Raw genomic sequence first — 23,244 nt, forward strand, 5'->3', positions numbered from 1 at the left:
TCCCAACTCTCATGTAGAGAATCAAGAAACTTAAGAACTAGAACAAAGTTTTACTTGGTGATTTCAGTTTTATAATATCGTTGATCAAATAATTAAACTGGTTGAAGGTGTGAATTTTTTCATCAAAACATGGTAAAATTATTTTCATGAAAAACAGAGGCCAGTTTTCTTTTTGAGTGGGTGTTGAATCTTGAGGAAGATGGGTTTGAAGAACTGGAAGACGACATTGATTGAATAAAAAACATACTCTTTAGAAAGCTTTTTGGTCGATGGTTCAAAATACCACTTGTTATTTATCACATGTATTGTTGATGGCTCAAAATACGATATTATTATTTATCACATAGAGCGTTTTTAGTTTTATTTTAATTACATAGATGAATAGTATTTTCTTGCTGGTATTAACTGTGTTTGCATGCCTATACATTTAGATCTTTTATGTTCAAATACAAGAGCAGGACTCCTGATGCTACATGTTTTATATCTTGGTCGAAGTTTAATTTATTAGAAGTAATAGAATAACTATCCGACACGATAACTAATGCGAGGACCACAGAATACAAAAGCATTTATTGAGCATCTCTTGTGCACATGTAGTGCAGATTTAGCTTGACGTGGCTTTCTATTTGGCATTATCTTTTTTTAGCATTATCTACCTAGCTAGGTAGTGTTGATATAATGAAATTGGGAAATGAATAAAATGGTTCATTTCATTGGAATGAAAATATCTATTTATATTATCTCATGGAATGAAATGAACTATTCATAAGAACATCTTTCCTTTATTTTCTTAAATTTTCATTCCTTATTAGAACACGTTTTTCATTCCATCATGGAATGTAATGACTAGTAATGACTCATCCATGTCTTTCTTTCGTCATTACAATCAATCCAACCTAACAAACCTCTAATGTCATATTTTGAGTGTAATGGAAACAATCTTTATTATTTAGGATAAAACTTGTAAACATGTCTCTATGTGCTCCATGATCATATAAAAATTAACAACCTTTGGGAGAGATGTTTATGATGCATGGACGAAAGTTGGCTAGCCCAATGAGTTCTTAGATTTTATGAATTGGAGATTGAAATGATATACAAGTATAAGGTGTTGGAATACATCAAGATGTTTAAATTATATTTATGACTCAAGTATTCATTTTTATACAATTCTTAATTACTTATTTAAACGTAAACTCGGAAATATCAGCCTCATGTTGATGCCTATCAGGTCTTGGTCCTGATGGCAACTGAGTCGAACTACTTGTGCTTTGTTCTTCAATCTCGCCTTCTTCTATATCATGCATTTCATCTCTTCTAAAGTTGTCAGCATCTTCATATTTCTGTTCGTTTCTGTGAGAAGACTCATTGGCCCAACCTTCATGCTCAAAGTGTGAGCCTGCTCTTGGAGAATTTGAAGGGCTATAAAAACTGTTTTCAGGGTACCTATGCAAAAGATGCATTGGAGATGTACTTCCATGGAGTGGAGTTCCAGGTCTACTTGAGAATGGTGAGTTTGAAGCTGAATGGCCATGCTTGATGTTCTTTTTCGCTGTATGGTGCCATGTTTTCAGAGCTTTTGCTACATCCTCACTGAAAATGGTGGGTTTTATTCTTGAACCCATCTGTTTAACAACAAGTCAACCAGAAACCGAAAAAAGTCAAGGCTTAAAGATAGATTTGTTTGTTGTACTATGTTCAAGAATCACGAGAATGTCGCAAGTCGCAACACTACAAAGTTGCAGTTAACCGAAAACTTTACCTGTGTTACTAAGGCGTATAAAGGAAGCGTCACATAACTGCATAAAACCTCTATCACCACCCTGAAAAACGAGAAACATACTAACATTAGCATGAGTATATCATGTGGTTTGATGAACAATTAAGCTGAGTATTAATATATATGTTATTCGACAGTCTCAAGTAATTGTAACTCACGCCATTGTTAGTCTGATTACAGTGTCTTCAGGGCGTTCATGGAAGCAACTGTCGAGGCCGAACTTATTCTGTTAATTAAAAAGAAAGAAAGAAACTTGTTGGCAATTGTCCTTTTCTATACCAAAACCATTTAATAGATCGAGCGTTTTTGGGTGAAAATGCTTACCCAACTCCATAAGAAATACGCTAGTTGAAACGCATTCTGTAAAACCAAAAATAAAAGATATGATTAGATCGAACACAGTGGCAACAAATCGAGTTGAAAAAACTGTGAGTTATATATATGTTGACCTGAAAGAGAACAAAGTTGATCAATAGGAGTACGAGTTTGGGTCGACCAAACCAGAAGAGATCGTCTCCTGGCTGAACCATTGGTGTACCCTTCACCACATCTGCCATTTCATGAGTCCTTCTCCCCATTTGTGTTATTATCACTTGTAGTTTTGTTCCAATTATAAGTATTATCTGCATATATATATGGTCAACAATATGTCTCAAATCGTAGTGATTATATATATCTGATCCACTTATGAACATATATATACATAAGATGAGATTAATACTTACAATCAGTGGGATGAAGGGAAGCCAAAGGTATGCTTTCCAGCCTATCATTAGATAAAAATTGTGTAAATTTTGTTAATAAGACCAGAAACGTATGACAATGTTGTTAATAAATTTCCAAAGTTTTTTAAAGTTTGATTGCATATATAAGTTATTATGATAAAATAATTTTAGATTTATAACTTTGTCACTTACTATGGGTGTTGGTGAGAAGGAGTAGAACCGCAAAAAACCATACTACTGGACTGCATTACATAGATTAATTCTCTTATAAGCTTCATGCATGTTTGATTAAGTAAAGAATTTCAAAATACTTATAAAAAAATAATTTTTTTTTGACAATAATTAATGAAAACAAATTAAATGAGCAACCTTATTCCAACTACGACTTTGAAATCTTCTTCAAGTGACCTACTAATGTATTTGTGGAAATCAAACTGTTGTTGGCTATCATGAGGTAAATGCGTCTGTATATACAAATTAACAATGTTTATTAAGTTATATATATAAAAGAATTTGTGAAGATACCGAGTATAATTTGCTACTCCTTTTTAGTAAATCGAGCAAAATATATAATAGAATCAAAAGGTTTGTGTAGAGTAGTTACATTGATGAAGCCATGTCGGAGGGTAAGATAATCAACTTTCGGAACCGATCTAAAGAATTGCCTGAAAAAACAGCCCTACATTTTGTAGCAGATTCAAAATTAGTGAACATAATTAAATGAGATATCATAATAAATAATTGGAATATCAAGTCAAATATTATACATTACAATTTTAAATTTTAGTTATTACTCATATTTCTTGAAAATGATAATTTAAAATCTTGAATTTATTTGATTTTTTTACTAACTTAAAATATTAAAACCGAAGAAAAATGGTTTTGAACAAATGCTTAAACATTGATTTGTATTACATAATTAATTAACATTGATTCATTCCGAGTACGCACACCAATTATAGAGTTAAATAATAATACTAAAAACATTTTTATAAACGTTGTTATTTTTTTTGAGAATGAAATATTTATGTGTTTCTAAAAATATTTAAAAAAATGTCAAATTGCGCAATGTAGTCAAAAGTCAAAACAATATATTTGAGTGGACAAATTAATGTGCGGTTGCATGTATTTTTTTATATATAAAATGTCAACTTTTCCATGTGATTGATTTCTTGAATTACATGTCAGTTTTGTGATTGAATACTATTCATTATAACTTGTTAAAATATTTAAATAATATCAAAATTCAAATAAGATTGTTCTCAAGAAATCAATTGATTAGAGTGATATTTTATTTTCTATTATATTTCTTATATAAACACTTACGATCCATAGAAGAACCGTGGAGTTGCTCCAAAATCTCAAATGTCGACGCCCAAAAGTCGTCTCCCGTGCAAACCTAAATCTCTCTGGATCTGAATAGAAAATTAAGATAATGAAACAATTATACATTTCATCAATAAATAATCATATATATATAATTAATCTTTAAAAAATGAATATAACACTATACCGTGATGATACTGATATTCGAGCGTCTTGGTTTCATCTTCCCATGCCCTCCACTTCCTCATCTGAATCCAATTTTATTACAGATCATAGAGATTAAAATATTAAAGAACGTTTTGCTTGTATGTATGTATGTATGTATGTCTAATAAAAATCATGACGATTTTTACCTTGAGTTTACCCAAAATCAAGGTAAGAAGGCAATACAAGACATGAACCACAGCCAACACAAAGATGAATATGTGGAGTTGATGTATCCCATAAAATGACACCATTTGCACCTTTCCCTGCACGAAGCTCTCATAATTTAATTAATATATATCGTCATTTAATAAGATACAAAAATTTAAGGAAAAAAAACACTGAAGTTTTTAAAAACGTAATCAAAAGTTAAATAAAAATCAAAGAAGTGAGATGATATACAATACCTTTTTAAGACATGGATCATAGTAATAATCGTCTGCCGTTTTCTTGTTACAAGGGTGCCATGTTCGTCCAACTTTACTTGGAATACATATATCAGAGATTGGTTGTTGACCCACTGTTAGCAGCAGCGATATGAACCCTAGAATCATCAATTCTGCAAAGTGTACGCATTTGAATAAATTAAAAAAGTCAAACAATATATAATGAAATTATGACTGATCGTTGAGTAACCATTATAATTTTACCTGCTTTGATCTTTTCAAGGGCTTCACCGAGTGCTTTCTTTTGTTTATTATGTAACCACTACAAATTTATAGAAATAAAAAAATATTCAGTTTATTTTTTTGTTTTTGGTTTTTCAAATTGATACGTTGTTTATGACACTAAAATAGAAGAAAAAAAGAAGAAGATGTGAATTGAGGTACATACATGGCCAATTAGATGAAGGATGTATTCAAGAACAATTGAAATGGCAAGTATCACAAACACCACAACTGCTACTGCCCATGTTGGTGTTACCTCTAAGGCTCTCTCTTTTTTCCTTTCATAATCACCATCATCTACATCCATCTCTCTCTCTCTCTCTCTCTTATTTGGTGGAAGAAGGATTGATGAGTTCTCTCTCTCTCTCTCTCTCTCTCTCTCTCTCTCTCTCTCTCTCTCTCTCTCTCTCTCTCTCTTATTTGGTGGAAGAAGGATTGACGAGTTGAGTTGGGTGATAAAAGTTGAAAGAATAATAGTTTTGTGAAATTTGAAAGAGATTATTGGTTATATATAGATCACGATATAGTCATCAAGAATAAAGTATTTGGCATAACGATAAACTTCAGAGACTTTGACTTTACCTAAACTAGTGTAAGATGCCAAAACACCTATTTGCATACCGAGTCGGGATATCTTACATTATAATATTATCCAATATCATGACTTGGTCTAAAGTTGAACTAACCTTTTGGGAACTGATCTTTTCTTTTTTCTTTTTTCCTTTTACACACACAAGCTGTCAACCCTGATTCTAGATCATATACGTATCCGTTTTTTCATAGAACGTAAAAGTTATTTTTTTTTTTTTTCCATATTTGTAATTTTGAATTAAAAAATATTTAAAGATCAACCAAGTCAAATACCGTTGACATCTAATTTTCTCAAAATACGTTAAAAGTTCACACTTCACATATAATCGAGAGTTCCCTACCTAGGATTGTGATTCACTCTCCTTTACTTTATTCTCTCCCTATTGACCTTTTATAGAGATCATCCTCCATTACTTTTTTTTTTGGATCCCTGATCTCGCACTTCCTCTTTGTTTAACGTAAGATTTTTTCGATTAAATATAAAGTTAGAGGAAGTGGATTCATTTTTGCCACTCCTTTTCAGAAACTTGCCATTTAGGGGAAGGGATGGTTTGCCACAATATTTTTTTCTTTTATTTACGGCTAAAATTAATTTTTATAAAAACTAATGTATTAGATTATATAAAACTAAAATTTTCATTAAAATAAAAAAACAAGTCACTACTAGAAAACTAAGGCAATACTTACGACACAATCCCTAGATATTCGGTAGGTATAAGACAATACCTACGAAATTGCTACGGAAAAAGGTATGTAGTATAAACGACCGTGGGAAATTTATATATACGGATTTACGACAGACTAGCTACGAAATACCTACCTTTTCTTCCATAGGTATTGTACGGAATACCTACGGATTACCGACGGGATTCAAGTTGGACTAAATTTGACTATTTTCCTACAAAATAGCTACGAAAGTACATAACTACAGATTTCCTATGAATTATCGACATGAGTCAAGTTTGACTAAAATTGACTTTTTCCTACGGAATAGCTACGGATTTCCTACGAATTAGCGATGGAATTCAAGTTTGATTAAAATTGGCATTTTGTAACGTCCCAAAACTCAAAACCAAAAATTTTTGTTTTCATATTAAATAAACGATCAACCAAACATATTTGACAAAACCATAAAGTATTCAGAGAGTATCAACAACCATCCCAGAACTACACCAGAGTCAATAAAGCGAAAAATTATAATGTGTGCAATGCGATCATCCCGAGGCCTGCCCTTTGGAACTGGAAGTACATGAAACGTAAATCGAAAACCGTAAGCACAAAACTTAGTCAGTCCCCCAAAATACCGCATATTATACATATACGTCAGTTCAAGGCTATTTCACCCTCGAGTCCATTTCACTTCCGAGTCTATTTCAACTCATATGTCAGCCCAAGGTTGTACCGAGTCTATTTCAACTCATATGTCAGCCCAAGGTTGTACCGGGTCTATTTCACCCCACATACATATAGCAAACATACACACATGCATACAACACATACAACAGGAGTCACAAGACTACGAGCAGATACAATCCCTAGTGTCCTACAGTATAATGAGCAAACTCACCTTAGTCCGCTGGCAATCGAATAGATGCTCGGGCTACTGAACTGGAGAATCCCTGCACTAACCAATCAAATAAAACCCTAATTAATAATTGGGTCATGGCCATAATCGGGACTCTAATCAACTAGTAAAAGACCAATTTACCATTCCCTCAATCGACCCAATAGTCGTGGCCCAAACTTAATGACATTAAAAGTCCAATAATGACTCAAATCCCAAAAGACACTCAAGGCCCAATATGGGCCCAAATCCATGAAGGCCCAAGGACTAACAATGGCCAAACTCAGAAAAACCGGTGGCCTAACAAGTGACCCAAAACCCAAAGTCCAATGGCGACCCAAACATCAAAAGCTTCAAGTCCAAGTCGAGTATGCTAAGCGTACCACTAGTACACTCGACGTACTAGGTCGTTATGCCAGATCGAGGATCCAGACGTGTACGGGCAGCGTACGTCTTCGTACGCCTGACGTACGCCTGACGTACGCCCCATTCAACCAATTCATCCATTACGCCCTTAATGCTTAAGACGAAATGTGCATATTTTAGATCCATACCTTGGGGAACGTCTTAATCCATTAAGTCACTAACTTGATGCCTTTCCATGGCTAAAATGGACTCAAACCTTAGATTTAGCATCCTACTTTAATCAAATGGACATTTACTCATGTATGGTTGATCTTCAATCATCAAGATGCAAATTTATGGACTAGGGATCTCAGAAACATCAAGAGGAGCAACTCATAACTTCTGGACTAGTAAATTCCCACTAGATCTCATTCATGGGACCAAAAAGTGACCAAAAATCCAGTAGATCTTGACCTAAGCATTGAATGAGCAAGGTCAAAGCTTTATACCTTTTGAAGCTGAAAATGATGGATATAATTTGGATCTAGAAGCTCCTTCTTGATCAATTCTAGTCAACCAAGCTTCTTCTTCTTGAAGATAGACCAAACACACACCAATACACATACAAATGTTAACTCTCTCTAGAAAAGGGTTAGGGTTTCGAAATGGGACTCAAAAGAGGCTATGAGGGCTGGTAAGGAGGAAACCTTGGGCATAAGGGTTTTTAATAGGGTCCAAACCCTAAAATTAGGGTTTGTCCCCTAATCACGTACGCCATGCGTACTAGAAGTATGCCCATCGTATGCTCATCTTTCCCAAAATTACAATAATTCCCCATTGGGACCAAATTTGCAAACTATATTCACACCAAGGGTCAAAATGAAAGATAACTTGAATCGAATATTATAATTCTCCCCCACTTGAATCAGACTTTGTCCTCGAAGTTCGCTTCCGTAAATAACTCTGGGTAATGCTCCCTTATCTCTTCCTCATGCTCCTACGTCCATTCAGACCTCTTTTGGTGCTACCACTGCACCTTGAAGAGATCCATCACCTTGTTTTGTAAAGTCTTTGTCCTCCTGTCAAGGATCGCTAGTGGCATCTATATATAATTCGGGCGATTGTCCACCTAAATGTCCTCCAATGGAACCACTATAGAATCATCAACCAAACATTTCCGCAGCTGAGAGACATGAAAAGTGCTATGGATCATACTGAGCTCCTCCGACAGATCCAAACGATACGCAACCCTGCCTACCCGGGCTAACACCCTGAAAGGACCAATATACATGGGGCCTAGCTTACCCCGCTTCTTGAATCGGATGTCACATTTCCAAGGTGACACCTTCAGGTGTACCATATACCCAACCAGAAACTCCAAGTCTGACCGACATCTATCTATGTAGCTCTTATGTCGGCTCTGTGCTGTCTTTAGTCTGTCGCGAACCTGCTTAATCAATTTCGTCGTTTTGAGTACCACCTCCGTAATCCCCATGACCCGCTGACCGACCTCACCCCAACATATTGGGGTCATACCCTTCCTCCTATAGAACATCTCAAAAGGAGGTCGATCAATGCTGGCGTGATAACTATTGTTATATGAAAATTCCGCTAAAGGAAGATAAGTATACCAACCACTGCCAAAATCCAGTACACATGCCCGCAACATGTCCTCCAATGTATGGATAGGTCGCTCACTTGGACAATCAGTCTGAAGGTGGAAAGTCGTGTTGAAGTGCAAACGAGTACCCAACTCTTCGTGGAATCTCTTCCAGAACCTGGAAGTAAACCAAACATCCCTATCAGAGACTACATAAACCGGCACCCCATGCCCTGCCACCACCTCCCGAATGTAGATATTGGCCAGCTTCTCTACCGAAATACTCTCCTGGATCGGAATAAAATACACACTCTTGAATGGTTAATCAATCCACGATGACCCATATCGAATCCAATTTGCATGCCTTCCGAAGCAATTTTGTGATAAAATCCATTGTAATCTTTTCCCATTTCCAAACAGGAACTTCCAACGGCTCCATTTTTCTGTGAGATCGTTGATGCTCGACCTTGACTTTCCTGCAAGTCAAGCATCTCTCCACATACCAGGCCACGTCTCACTTCATACATGGCCACCAATAGTCAAGCCGGAGATCTTTATACATTTTTGTCGCCCCGGGATGAATAGAGAATCTCGACTTGTAGGACTCCTCCATCAAAACCTGTTGTGCACCACTCCAGCATGGAACCTACACCCTCTGATTATGGGTCAATAATCCCCAGCTATCATAACCAAAGGAAGCCAGCCGACCCACTACGCGCTTACTCTTCCGGTGCTCTTCTTTCATAGCCTCAATCTGAGCCACTTGAATTTGTTCTAAGAGTGAGGTAATCACTGTCATCCTCAAACACACATCCCTGATCAGGGCAACAACTACCTTACGGTTGAGAGCATCGGCCACCATGTTGTCCTTTTCCGGGTGATAAAGGATCTCGCAATCGTAATCATTCACCACATCCAACCATCTATGTTGCCTCATATTCAGATTCGGATGATCCATCAGATACCTCCGACTCTTGTGATCCATGTAAATATTACAACGGACCCCATAGAGGTAATGTCACCAGATCTTGAGGGTGAACACCACAACCCTCCAACTTCAAATCATGCGTAGGATAATTCGCCTCATGAGCCTTCAGCTGCCTCGAAGCGTAAGTGATATGTGGCCCCTCTGCATCAACACTGCACCTAAAACTGATGCATCACAGTACACTACACAATCTTTAACACCCTCCGGCTGGGTCAGAATTGGCGCCTCACACAATATCTGCCTCAGAGTCTTAAAAGCTGCCAGGAGGTACCCCTTGAAATTTCTTTTTTATGGATTTTTACATTTAAGTTAATTTGGATCCTAAGAGAAATTAACTATGGAAACAATGAAGGAGGAAAGTTATGGATCAAAATTTATAGCTTAATAAGGGCTGAAATATGTACATTTTCGTTGAGAATTTTCCAAAAACTGAATTGTTAGCAATTATTACTAGATAAATGGAGGGCATGGCTCATAGTCTATCTACATTTCTCTATATACTTTTATTTTATTAAACTTTGCATTTATATATACTTTTAATCAAGTTTCTACAAAAGGATATGATACTTGGAGATGTCTGAAAGTGTCATTTGTTTTCAATTTTTCATCAAATCTTTATCATCTGATTACCTACATGCCTATTGTATCCCTTACTTTTCGTATTCGTAGTACATTGATGGTGCATGTGATTTGGCTCTACTTAGTTTCGAATTTAGATCTGAATTCTCAAATATGGTCCAAAAATGGAGAATATCAAGTTGATCATTAGAGAGGTATTTTCATATCAAATTGGTGTTTTTAATTATTTTATGTATCATATTCTTAAAGAATTGGTGGCTCCCTTTCATATTTCCTTGACTGCGAAGGTAATTGCCAAACTGATTACTCTTTTGAAGAACTATTTTTACAAGAGTTCTGGTAAATTGTAAGTAGTACCTACCTATTCATGTAATAGGGTAACTAGATTTCCTGGTCTCATGTGGACGCTTTTTGGATTTGGACTTTTGTTCTGTTTTCTACTTTATGATAGAAATTACCATTGTTTTACATGATTTGTGTTGCACCTACTAAGGTAATTAGTCTAATTGTTGTTTTGATGTTTAGGAATTTGATCTATTTATAATTTGTTTGGTATTGCATCATTTCAGGTGACTGAAAAGTATAAATTGGGATAGGTTAAGTCATTCCATTACCTTAATCAAACAAATTGTTTTGAATTGAGTTGAATGGATGAGGCTAAAGAGTATATTGCTACAAGAAAGGCTGTGGATATTGTTTGTATCTCTTTTGATGAACATGTGCTAATATATTTTATTAATATTTATAAAATCATCTGGTTAAAAAACATTAAGTAAATATTTCTTTCTTGCTCTGACACTGAGTAAATTTTATTAATTACAATTTTTCTTGGGTTAATGGAAGTCTTGAAGAAACATGGTGTAAAAAAGAAATTGAAATGTACTTCATTTTCATGCAATTTTGTCCCCTTTTTATATTATTTTGAATAATATACATGAAACTATCTTAAGCCATGCTTTATTGGTTGACTGTTTTCTGTTTTTCATATCCTAATTTTTTTTTTACTACAGAATATGGGCATGTGGCAAAAATGGCATAACCGATAGCGTCTTTACTACTTATTCATTTTTAGTAACATGCTTTCAATTATTTCTTTTATCAGACCAATGCACATATATATAACCATACATACAGATAAACATCCATACATAAAATCCTACATATACATAAAAATACAAACACACACATAATGATTTGAAAGGCTACCCATTTATATCATTCTACTCTCAAAATGCAATGCTTTAATAAGAAACCAATATTTAAAATTTATGTAAAACATTTTATAAACAACCAAGTATTTATCTTAATGAATTATTGGATGTTTTTCTTATTATCTTGTATACTTTTTTCAGAATCAAAGCGAGAAGTTGGATCATATATTATCTAGTATAAACTACAAATCATTCATTCGAGATAGAAAACTAGCGTAAGGTCTCTTATAAGTTATAATGTTATCATCAACTAATAGTTTCATTACCTTTTAAAATGAAATTAGTTTTAAAAGGATGAATGATGAGCTTGTTGAAAGTACATTGTTACAAATTGTTTGCTTTGTAGGTTATTGTTGATCGTATTCGTGAAGAGATAAATGATGAGGTTAGGGTGGAACGTGAAAAAATTGAGGCCAAAAAATAAGAAATTGTCAAAATTTATAGCGACATTCACACTTGATTTACCCAAGGAAGTAGCCTATCCAACTAATTAGACTTTCACACTTAATTTTTGTAATTTGGTTTCGATACTTTGAAATCGATTTAGACTTTGACATTTGATTTTTGTGATTTAGTTTCAATACTTTGAATGTGATTTGACTTTACTACTTTGAAATTGAATATTAATCTTCATTTTCCTAGTCAAATATTTATATTTAATTTAGAAGTTAGAATTATAATTTTGGTTTATATATTATATACATTAAATGTATTTGGTAAATTATGGTTTAGTTTTAAAAGGATGAAGGATGAGTTTTTTGAAAGTACTTTGTTAGAAATTGTTTACTTTGTAGGTTATTATTAATCGTATTCGTGAAGAGTTAAATGATTAGGTTAGGGTGGAACGTGAAAAATTTAAGTATAAAAAACAAGGAATTGTCAAGATTTATAGCGACATTCACACTTGATTCATCCAAGGAAGTAGTCTATCCAACTAATTAGACTTTCACACTTGATTTTTGTAAATTGGTTTCGATACTTTGAAATCGATTTAGACTTGGACATTTGATTTTTGTGATTTAGTTTCAATACTTTGAATGTGATTTGGCTTCAATACTTTGAAATCGAATATTAATCCTCATTTTCCTAGTCAAGTATTTATATTTAATTTAGAAGTTCAATTTTAATTTTAGTTTATATATTATATACATTAAATTTATTTTGTAAATTATGGTTATAGATTTAGAACAACAAAATTAATGATGTAACTGACAATCAGCAACGAAAATAAGACAGAATCCATTGGTTATCAGTGCTTTCCTGAAAACTTATTTTGTAATTCAATAACTCATCAGGGACGGATTAGTTACAAACATCATTGACGGATTAGCGACGGAATCCAGAGGTTCCTTGAACACTTTGTGGCGTCGTTAATCCGTCGCTAACAATAGCGACAATGGTTTTTTTGGCTACTAAATTTCGTCGTTGGTACCTCTGTTTCTAGTAGTTTATATATATATATATATATATATATATATATATATATATATATATATATATATATATATATATACACCAAGTTCAGTTTAAGCTAAAGTTAATTAAAAAATGTTTAAAGTATAAAAATTTGTCCCTTTCTATTGATGATAAGTATAGGTGTTTGGTATTTTAGAATGAAGTGGGACCATAATTTGTTCCGGATTGAAACATTATTTATGCTACATACTAAGGAGGTAAATAAAAAATCTAATAATAGGCAATGATTACTTTAAAATTTGAGGTTGCAAGGTATCAATTCAATATTTAAACTTTAATTAACAACTAAGAATGTTAATACATTAACTGGAGTAGGTTAATCATCGAATTTGTATATGATTGATATGTGCTTGTATATATCTATTTATTAATTATATTAAAATATAAAGTGAAAATTTTAAAATTATAGCCTAAATTATCTTTATGTAGTAGTATATTTTTCTTTCGGACTTAGAAATGACATATGTATTTACTTATTTATTTTTTATTTTTTCTTTTCAAAATTTAGTTTTTACTAAAAACGACCAAAATTGTAGCCCAAATACGGTTTCGGTCTGTCTCTTATATAAGTAACTAGCGACAAAATAGGTAGTCAACAAAGGCTGTCGCTAACCTGAACACTTGAACGCTACTTGTTAAACTGGTTTTGCTGATCTGATTGAGCATGTGTGACAGATATTTTCCATCGCTATAGGCAGTAATTCTAGTAGCAAATGAACGGAAACTCGACATATATCTACGCATAATACGTGTTTCACTCAACAATAATTTTTTTTTTTTTTTTTTTTTTTTTTTTTTTTTTAAACATCTAAGTGATACATGTATGTTGTGTAGGGAATTGCTACATCAAGATGAATTAACTATACTTATGACTGAAGTATCTTCCATATACAGTACTCAATTACTTACCTCGACCAAACGAAAAGTCTGAAATATCAACCTCATGTTGAGCCCTAATCGGTCTAGGTCCAGTCGGCAACTGAGTTGAGCTTGTGCTTTGTTCTTGAATCTCGCCTTCTTCTGTATCATGTACATCATCTTTTCTAATGTTCTCAGCATCTTCATATCTCTGCTCATGTCTCTGAGGAGACTCATTGGCCCAACCTTCGTGTTCAAAGTGTGAGCCTTGTGGAGAATTTGAAAGACTATCAAGATTGTTGTCTGGGTATCTATGCAAAAGATGCATAGGAGATGTACTTCCATGGAGTGGGGTCCCAGGCCTACTTGAGAATGGTGAATTTGAAGGTGAATGTCCGTGATTGATGTTCTTTTTGGCTGTATGGTGCCATGTTTTCAGGGCTTTTGCTACATCCTCACTGAAAATGGTGGGTTTCATTCTTGAACCCATCTGTTATATATATAACATGTGAACAAGAAACCGAAAAAGGTCAGAGGATTAAAGATTGCTTTTGTTTGTTCTACAATGTTAAAGAGTCACGAGGGTGCATAAAAGGGAGTGTAATAAACTTCAAAAAGTTGCAGTTAACCAAAAACTTTACCTGTGTTACTAATGCATATAAAGGAAGTGTCACATAACTGCATAGAAACTGTATCACTGCCCTGAAAAAGAGCAACATATACACATACTAACATTAGCTGGATGAGTAGGTTGTTTGTTAATTATAAGACACTCTCTAGAAATTGTAACTTACGCCATTGAGATCCTGATTACAATGTCTTCAACCCGATGGTGGAAGCAAGACCTGAAGCCGAATGTATACTTTTAAAAAGAAAGAAACACAGCTAATTACTTGATATGCATAATGGATCCATATCCTTTTATGTAGAAAGATAATTCAAGAAATTAATTGACCATTTTGGGGTGAAAATGCTTACCCAACTCCACAAGAAAAAAGCCAGTTGAAATGCATTCTGTAAAGCCAAAAATAAAAGATTAGAACACAGTTAACCAAAAACTCACATGTGAAATCTAGTTGAAAAAATTTGAATTATATATATGTTAACCTGAAAGAGAACAAAGTTGATCAACAGGAGTACGAGTTTGGGTCGACCAAACCAGAAGAGATCGTCTCCTGGTTGAACCATTGGTGTACCCTTCACCACATCTGCCATTTCATGAGTCCTTCTCCCCATTTTTGTTATTATCACTTGTAGTTTTGTTCCAATTAAAAGTATCATCTGCATTGTCAACGCTATGTCTCAAATTCTAGTCATCAAACCTTATCACTATTAAGTAATACAATTCACTCATGAACGTATACTTACAATCAATGGGATGAAGGGAAGCCACAGGTATGCGTACCAATCTATTAAATTTTGCAAAATTTAAAGAAATTAATAGTTATATAATTATATTAGTTTATTTACAAAATTAATTAAACTTTCTTAATAAAAATTCAAAATTACTAATCAATTATTTTAAATAAACTATTAATTAAGAAATATAAATACGTGAAAAACATATCACCTTATAATCTGTATTTTTTTTAATTTTTATTCTAATGTTATTAATTTTATTTAATTAAAATAGAAAATTTAATTTAAAATTTAAAATGGAAAACCAATAGGTTGACAAATAACATAACATTAATTAGAAATTAAGCCTAATAGGGTCATGACAAAAAAAAATTATTTTTCTATTAGAATAGAAAAAGATATGAATATAAATTATTCAACATTTGATAGACAACCCCATTATAGATAAAGAAATTTATGAGATTCTAAACATTATATAACCAAAATATTTGATGATTTATCAATATTTACTAAATAGAATATCTTTTATTTTTAAATTAATACTACTTATAAAAAGACTAATCTACGTCATCTTTAGATAATCAAATCCTAAAGATTTTTTAACTAAAAAAATGTTATCCTTTGTTCGTATGACATTAAATAAATAAATATAATTATATAATATCAGACGGACATTAGTTAAAAAATTCTAAACTTTGACACTCTTACCATGGGTGTTAGTGAGAAGGAGCAGGACCGCAAAAAACCATACTGTTGGACTGCGATATAAAGGTTTAGTATTATCTAAAATGCTACACATGTTTGAATTAAAATAAAGAATTTATGAAAGAAAAACAAATATTTTTTTATCAACCTTATTCCAACTACGACTTTGAAATCTTCTTCAAGCGACCTACTAATGTATTTGTTGAAATCAAACCGTTGTTGGCTCTCAGCAGGTAAATGTGTCTGTATATATACAAACAAAATATGATAAGATAAACATATTACAGTTCCATTAAGATTCTGAAAAAAAAAAAAAAAATCTTAACATGCAACCCCAGTCATATATTTCTTATTTATTGCTCTAATGCTTTAGCATACCGACGTGACAAGATATGTTAAATCATAAATGATTATATGACGGAAATGTGTGAATCATATATGATTATGGTGATTCGTGGCAGAGTAGATGAAGATGGCAGAGGTGTCGGTGGTATACTTGACGGAAGTGGCAGTGGTGTGGTCGGTTGGTGGCGAAGGTGGTGGTGGTGGTGGCGACGACGATTGCGGTGATGGAAAAGGTGGACGGGGGAAAATGAATAGGCAATGTTTCATAATCATTTATGAATATAACTCTTCCATCGCACCAGCATATTAGAAACATATCACTAAGGTTGAATCTTGAAATCTCTATTTCTTTTGAAATATCAATTTAAATAAACAATTAGTCTATTAATTAAGTTTTTGGAGGCACTACTAGAAAACTAATTGTGGCTTGATCTAGTCGCGTCAAAATCAAGGACACGATAGAGAAATCTTATAGGGTTAAATATAAAATGCAACTTTTTTTATAATAATTGAACGAACTAACATAAGACGAACGGGTGTGGGCAACTCGTTAGCCGCGTTATCTTACGTGGCATACGCCCTTAATGCCGCCATCACGGGGAACACCGCCCCAGGCTCGCGTTAAGGCGCGTTATGCCATTCGATGTTACCACGATAACGAGCCAAACGTATACATTTTCGACCGTTTCAATTTCTTTCCGTTGAAAAACGGTAATAATACCGTTGTTGTATACGGTGGAATTGTAAAAAAAAAAATTTACTTCTTCAATTTACTTTATATATATATATATATATATATATATATATATATATATATATATATATATATATATCATTTTACTCTAACCTCTCTATCTCTATTTATCTATATCTATCTCTATTTCATTTAAAACAAAATACCCACTATGGATCAAAACTCGAATACCCCTCCTCCGAAGACAAACACATCCACTCCATTGGGTTTTGCGGGATACGAGGGATACATAAACCTTCTAAACTCCCAAAACTCACCACAAATTCCATATTCCGACAATTTTTTCAATACCGCCTCACCCCCAATACAATTCCCTACCTCACCATTTATGCAACAAAATGCAAACATACAACAAAACCTTTTTCACACATTCGGTTTCATGCGCCAAACCGTCACACAACCCACACCCACGCAAGAACCCGTTGTCGAGACGCAAGTTGGCGGTAGTCAGAGAGCATCGGGAAAAAAAGGGAGACCAAAAAAGAAAGGGAAAGAGGTTGTTGTCCGGACGGATGAAACAGAAGCACCTCCAACATGGTGGACACAGGAGGAAGAGCATGCGTTGGCGGTGGCTTGGTGCGGTACTTCAAAACAACCAACCATGGGGAAAGATATGAAGAGAGTTGCTTTTTGGGATGCCGTAATCGTCAAATTCCGCACGATTTTGAACAAGGGTGACACATATCGCAATAATGATATGCTTAGTGGAAAATGGACTCAAATTAGCCGGAAGTACACCAAATTCAACTCCATATACAACAAACTTTCTTCGCAACATCAAAGTGGTGCCAATGATTTTGATGTGTTTAGAGTCGCGAGGGAGGAATATCACTTGCAAATGGGGCACGTATTTGAGTATGAAAAAGTATGGGAGATAGTGAGGAAAGATCCAAAATGGATGAAAACGCCAACATCATCGGAACAACAATCGAAGAGGTCTCGTGGTTCGGGTTCGGTTGACGTTTCCGACGGACACACGAACATCGACCTCAACGCGGACACCGATGAGATCCTGAACGAGTTTGACGACATCGAGGAAATCTCTCCGCCACGACGACCGGTGGGGCGCGACAAAGCGAAGCGAGCTCAACGACATGCGGAGGAGAATGAAAGTCGGCTTCGAGACAACGAGGACATGAAAAAAAATTCGACGCGCACACGGAAATCGCAAATAAAAGATATGAATTGCAACGGGAGCATTTGGAATTCCTTCGTCAAGAAGCCGAAGAAGATCGGATATCGAAGGATTTGGCGATTCTTACGACGAACGAAGAAAATTTGTCACCGAGACGAGCGGAGGTGATACGGAGGATGAAGGCAAAGATCGAAAGCAAATACTTGGGCGAAGAATAGTTTGTCGGTGTTTTTTTTTAATTATTAGGACTATCGTGTGTTTTTTTTCAATGTTTTTTTTTTTTTTAGTTTGTAATGTTTTTTTTTAAGTTTGTATGGTATTTTTAATTTTCTAGTTAATGAAATTATGTTTTATTAATTTATATGTTTTTTTATAAATATATGACATATATTAAAAAAATAAAACGAATTAGAAATATATGAAGTAAATAAAAAATAAAACAAATTAGAATAATAGAAATTAAAAACATCCAAAAAAAATAAAAAAAGAAACAGAAAATAGTATGTGTTATCCCATGTTATTTGGTGTTGCCCATTTCCACCCTTAGTGTTATAACACTAAATTGTGACTAGGATGATGAGGTGGACAATTTGGGTGTGATAACATGTTGCCCACACCTAGTAGTCTAAGAAATAAATTTAGAGGTTATTTTTGTAGGGCACTTACATTAATGAAGCCATGTCGGAGGGTAAGATAATCAACTTTCGGAACCGATCTGAAGAATTGCCTGAAAAAACAGCCCTGTATTTTGCAAGACAATAAATGTTAATAAATCTAACGAAATGGGATTATCATGTAAACAATGTTTCAAGTTAAATGCTAGCTGTATATTTTTTTTATTTCATTATTAGTTTGTATATTTTGGGATTTTCCAATATATGTCTTAACGATAAATATAATAAACATTATTTATGAAAAATATTACCATAATTAAATAAAGATGTATTAATTATAGGAAATATTTGTAATTTAAAAATATGAAAATTATTTATTATGAAAAATATTTTTTTAATTAAAACCTTTATTTTTAGAAGGAATAATTTTAATATAAAATTTATAATTTATTTATTTTTTGGAGTAACTTAATGGACATAAAAATGATTAAAACTGATGAAAATGATAATCTTTCTATTTTAAGAAATACATAAACTCCATTCAATCGTGACACACCGAAACTTACGTAAGTGTAAATATAAACATGTTAAATAAATGTTTTTTAGAAAGAAATTTATTTGTGTCGTTTTAAATAAAAATAGAAAAATTGTCAGAGTGCTATTTAAAGACGTTACCAAAGTCATAGATTTATTGCATGATAATGATCCAACTTTTTGTGGTGCTCATTCAATCTTAGAGCAGACATTCTATATGTGGTTGAATGCAATTTTCATATTGATAGAGAATGTCAACTTGTCCATGTGATTGAATTTCTTGAATTACTCACCTTTCTTGTTTTTGAATGGCACGTATATATATAGTTGTTTAAATATTTATGCTGTGTTTGGCGTGCCACAATTATCTGATAAATTAGCTTATTTGCAAAAAATAGTTTATAAACCATCTTATAAGCTAGCTTTTTGAAAAACTATTTAAACTAGTTTTTTTTAAATTTTCAAATACACCCATTAATTATTTATAGCAATACATACTCTTACATGTCTTTTTATTTAATTTTATATATTTCAGCTAGCTTTATTTTTTATCAGCTAGTTTTTCAGCTATCAGCTAGCTTTTTATTTAACAGCTAGCTTTTCAGCTATTAGCTAGCTTTTCAACTAGTCCGCCAGACATAGTCTTAAACAAATATATTGAAATTGTAATTTTTTTTTCTAGAAAATAAACAGAGTAGAGTAAACATTTTCTTTCTTATAATTTTTTTTATGTATTTTCGTGAAGATACAAATAAATCTGTTTACTTATTTTACAAACGAAGTTGCATTATCAACTCTCATCATCACCGATTAAAACTCCAAGATTTTAACTTGCCATTTATGCCAAGGACTTATACTAAACAAATTTTTGATAGTTGTTGATTAAGTGAATCTCGTGATGATTCTTATAATTAAATACTTACAATCCATAGAAGAACTGTTGAGTTGCTCCAAACTCTCAAATGCCGACGGCCAAATGTTGTCTCTCTTGCAAATCTAAATCTCTCCGGATCTGTGTATAACATAAAATTATAATTATACATTTTGTCAATTTGTCATATATATATAATCTTTTAATATGAATATAACGTCAATTACCATGATGATACTGATATTCAACGGTCTTTGTTTCCTCTTCCCAAGCCCTCCACTTCTTCATCTGTATCCATTTCATTAAAGATTTTATTAAAGAACGTATTGCATGCTTTGTTTGCACTTTTGAATATATATATATATATATATATATATATATATATATATATATATATATATATATATATATATATATCATGAAATCTTTTACCTTGAGTCTACCCAAAATCAAGGTAAGAAGGCAGTACAGGACATGGACCACAGCCAACACAAAGATGAATATGTGGAGTTGATGTATCCCATAATTTGACACCATTTGCACCTTTCGCTACAGAAAGTTTTAAATCATTTAATATTATATTGTATACAATACAAAAATTCAAGAAAAAAGCAGTGAAATGATTAACGACAAAGTGATCATGTTCCGAACTATCAACTGTCTACATATTAATTAGCTCCCATCTATATATCTACATTTGTTTAAATAATTACTGAATTAAACTTAAATCTAATCAAAATCACTGAAATTATATACCTTTTTCAGACATGGATCATAGTAGTCATCATCTGATGTTTTCTTGTTACATGGGTGCCATGTTCTTGCAACTCTACTTGGAATACATATATCAGAGATTAGTCCTTGACCCACCGTTAGCAGCAGCGATATGAATCCTAGAATCATCAATTCTGAAAAGTGTATGCATTTGTATAAATTAAACAAGTCAAACAATATAAAATGAAATGATTACTGATCGTCGAGTAACCATTATAAATTTACCTGCTTTGATCTTTTCAAGGGCTTCACTGAGGGCTTTCTTGTGTTTATGATGTAACCACTACAAAACGATACAAAGAGAAAAGGATTTAGAGCTTATTTCTTTTCATTTGTTTAACATTTTGGAGTTTTTTGTTGAATGTCATGTTTTTGTCGGTGGAAAAACAGTAAATAACTAAATATGATTAGAATAAGAAGACATAAACAAATAGATGTTCCAAAAATAATGGAAATCAATGAATAAAGAAGCATTTGGTCCAAAAAGGAATGTGGTTTCAAGTGATATAATATTTTCTTAGTTGTAATAACGTTCAGATCATTAAGGCTTTTTGAGTTATACACAGAAATGGTTTTATGACACAAGAAGATAAGAGAGGAGAAGAAGGATGAGGTACATACATGGCCTAAGAGATGAAGGATGTATTCAAGAGCAATGGAAATGGCAAGTATGACAAACACCACCACTGCTACTGCCCATGATGGTGTTACCTCTAATGATCTCTCTTTTAGCCTTACATACCCTTGATCGCCCCCCTCATCCATATCTTACTTGTAGAACAGTAGAAGAAGGGTTAATGACTTCAGTTAGGATTTTGAAGAGTGATACTTGAAATTGGAAACACAATGGGAAAATGTAGATACATATATAGCTATCAAAAATAAACTATTCATTAATGTCAAATCTCTAAAGACTTTGACTTTACCTATACTTGAGTAAGATGCCAAAACACCCATGGGATACCAAGTTGGGGGATATTATCAGATCTTCATAACTTCGTCCAAAGTTGAACAGACTTTTTCTAATGGACCTTTAATTTCATTTTTCAAATAACAGAGTCAAAACTTATTCTAAACATTAACGAGTTTTTTTTCTATGATTTTTTAGGTATATATATATATATATATATATATATATATATATATATATATATATATATATATATATATATATATAGGGAAAAGGGAATATACATTACAGCCCCACCTAAGCTTAGGTACTAAACCTCTTGAAAATACATTGTTTTACTATATAAAGATTACGGTTAATGGATTCACGATTAATACTTCAAAATGTAAATTCAAGATCGACACAATAGGGTTTAGGGTTTAGGGTTTAGGGTTTAGGGTTTAGATTTAGGGTTTAGATTTAGGGTTTAGGGTTTAGGTTTAGGTTTAGGGTTTAGGGTTTAGGGTTTAGATTTAGGGTTTAGTGTTTAGGTTTAGGGTTTAGGGTTTAGGGTTTAGGGTTTAGATTTAAGGTTTAGGGTTTATATTTAGGGTTTAGGGTTTAGGTTTAGGGTTTATGGTTTAAATTTAGGGTTTAGGGTTTAAGTTTAAGGTTTAGTAATGTTCACTTGGGTGAAATAATAAACGATAATTGAGGAAAGAAAACAGAGATGATAAAACGATAATGAAAGAAAGAAATGTTATGGAGGATGATATATTTACCAAGTGAAACCAAATCGGGTATATTTAGCATGTTAAAACGACATATTTTAGAAGTTTAGTACCTAAGCTTAGGTGGGGCTGTAATGTATATTCCCTATCCCCATATATATATATATATATATATATATATATATATATATATATATACACTAGCCGTTTACCCGCGCTAAGCGCCGGACGGCAAAGAGATTCTTTCGGAAGATAGTTTTATCAGTGATGATTAGTTTCCTTTAGACGTGAGCTATTCATTGCGGCATTTTGGTAGAGTATTTTGTGTAGAATAGTTCATTTCAACGGATAGTTTCTTGCTAGGTGCATAGTTATACAATACGACAGAAGTTGAGTCTACATTTGGAATTTCATCTAATAGTTCATATTGATTTTACAATATATAAATAATAACAATCTGCAATCATGTAGTTTTGTACATTTATAACATGTCCAATATATAAACTACATCAATCTGCAATCATGTTGTTTCATCTCCTAGCCCTGCATTAAACATCAAATGAGCATCTAAGATACATATTTGAAGAAATTGTAAAGTAATAAGTTGTTGATTGTACA

The 23,244-nt window shown here is 33.0% G+C and overlaps 2 protein-coding genes across 2 annotated transcripts; both read right to left on the bottom strand.

Moving 5' to 3' along the window:
* Positions 1 to 1,109: 1,109 nt before the first annotated feature.
* LOC145138192 (MLO-like protein 6) lies at positions 1,110 to 5,192 on the bottom strand. Its single transcript, XM_079072313.1, has 15 exons — positions 4,870 to 5,192; positions 4,686 to 4,743; positions 4,443 to 4,594; positions 4,185 to 4,301; positions 4,019 to 4,079; positions 3,832 to 3,920; positions 3,110 to 3,184; positions 2,875 to 2,969; positions 2,698 to 2,747; positions 2,506 to 2,546; positions 2,230 to 2,403; positions 2,105 to 2,140; positions 1,939 to 2,006; positions 1,763 to 1,823; positions 1,110 to 1,625 (listed from the first exon to the last, which is right to left on the bottom strand). The coding sequence occupies exons 1-15, from the start codon at positions 5,008 to 5,010 to the stop codon at positions 1,182 to 1,184; spliced, it is 1,662 nt and encodes a 553-aa protein (XP_078928439.1). The 5' UTR covers positions 5,011 to 5,192; the 3' UTR covers positions 1,110 to 1,181.
* Positions 5,193 to 13,771: 8,579 nt separating this feature from the next.
* On the bottom strand, positions 13,772 to 21,855 carry LOC145138191 (MLO-like protein 12). Its single transcript, XM_079072312.1, has 15 exons — positions 21,628 to 21,855; positions 21,232 to 21,289; positions 20,989 to 21,140; positions 20,665 to 20,781; positions 20,460 to 20,520; positions 20,285 to 20,373; positions 18,880 to 18,954; positions 16,128 to 16,222; positions 15,983 to 16,032; positions 15,284 to 15,324; positions 15,023 to 15,196; positions 14,894 to 14,929; positions 14,710 to 14,777; positions 14,557 to 14,617; positions 13,772 to 14,405 (listed from the first exon to the last, which is right to left on the bottom strand). The coding sequence occupies exons 1-15, from the start codon at positions 21,769 to 21,771 to the stop codon at positions 13,959 to 13,961; spliced, it is 1,668 nt and encodes a 555-aa protein (XP_078928438.1). The 5' UTR covers positions 21,772 to 21,855; the 3' UTR covers positions 13,772 to 13,958.
* Between the last annotated feature and the right edge of the window lie 1,389 nt (positions 21,856 to 23,244).

The sequence above is a fragment of the Lactuca virosa genome, chromosome 9, assembly GCF_052849685.1.
Source record: "Lactuca virosa cultivar CGN04683 chromosome 9, Lactuca_virosa_CGN04683_v6, whole genome shotgun sequence".
Taxonomy (NCBI): Eukaryota; Viridiplantae; Streptophyta; class Magnoliopsida; order Asterales; family Asteraceae; genus Lactuca; species Lactuca virosa.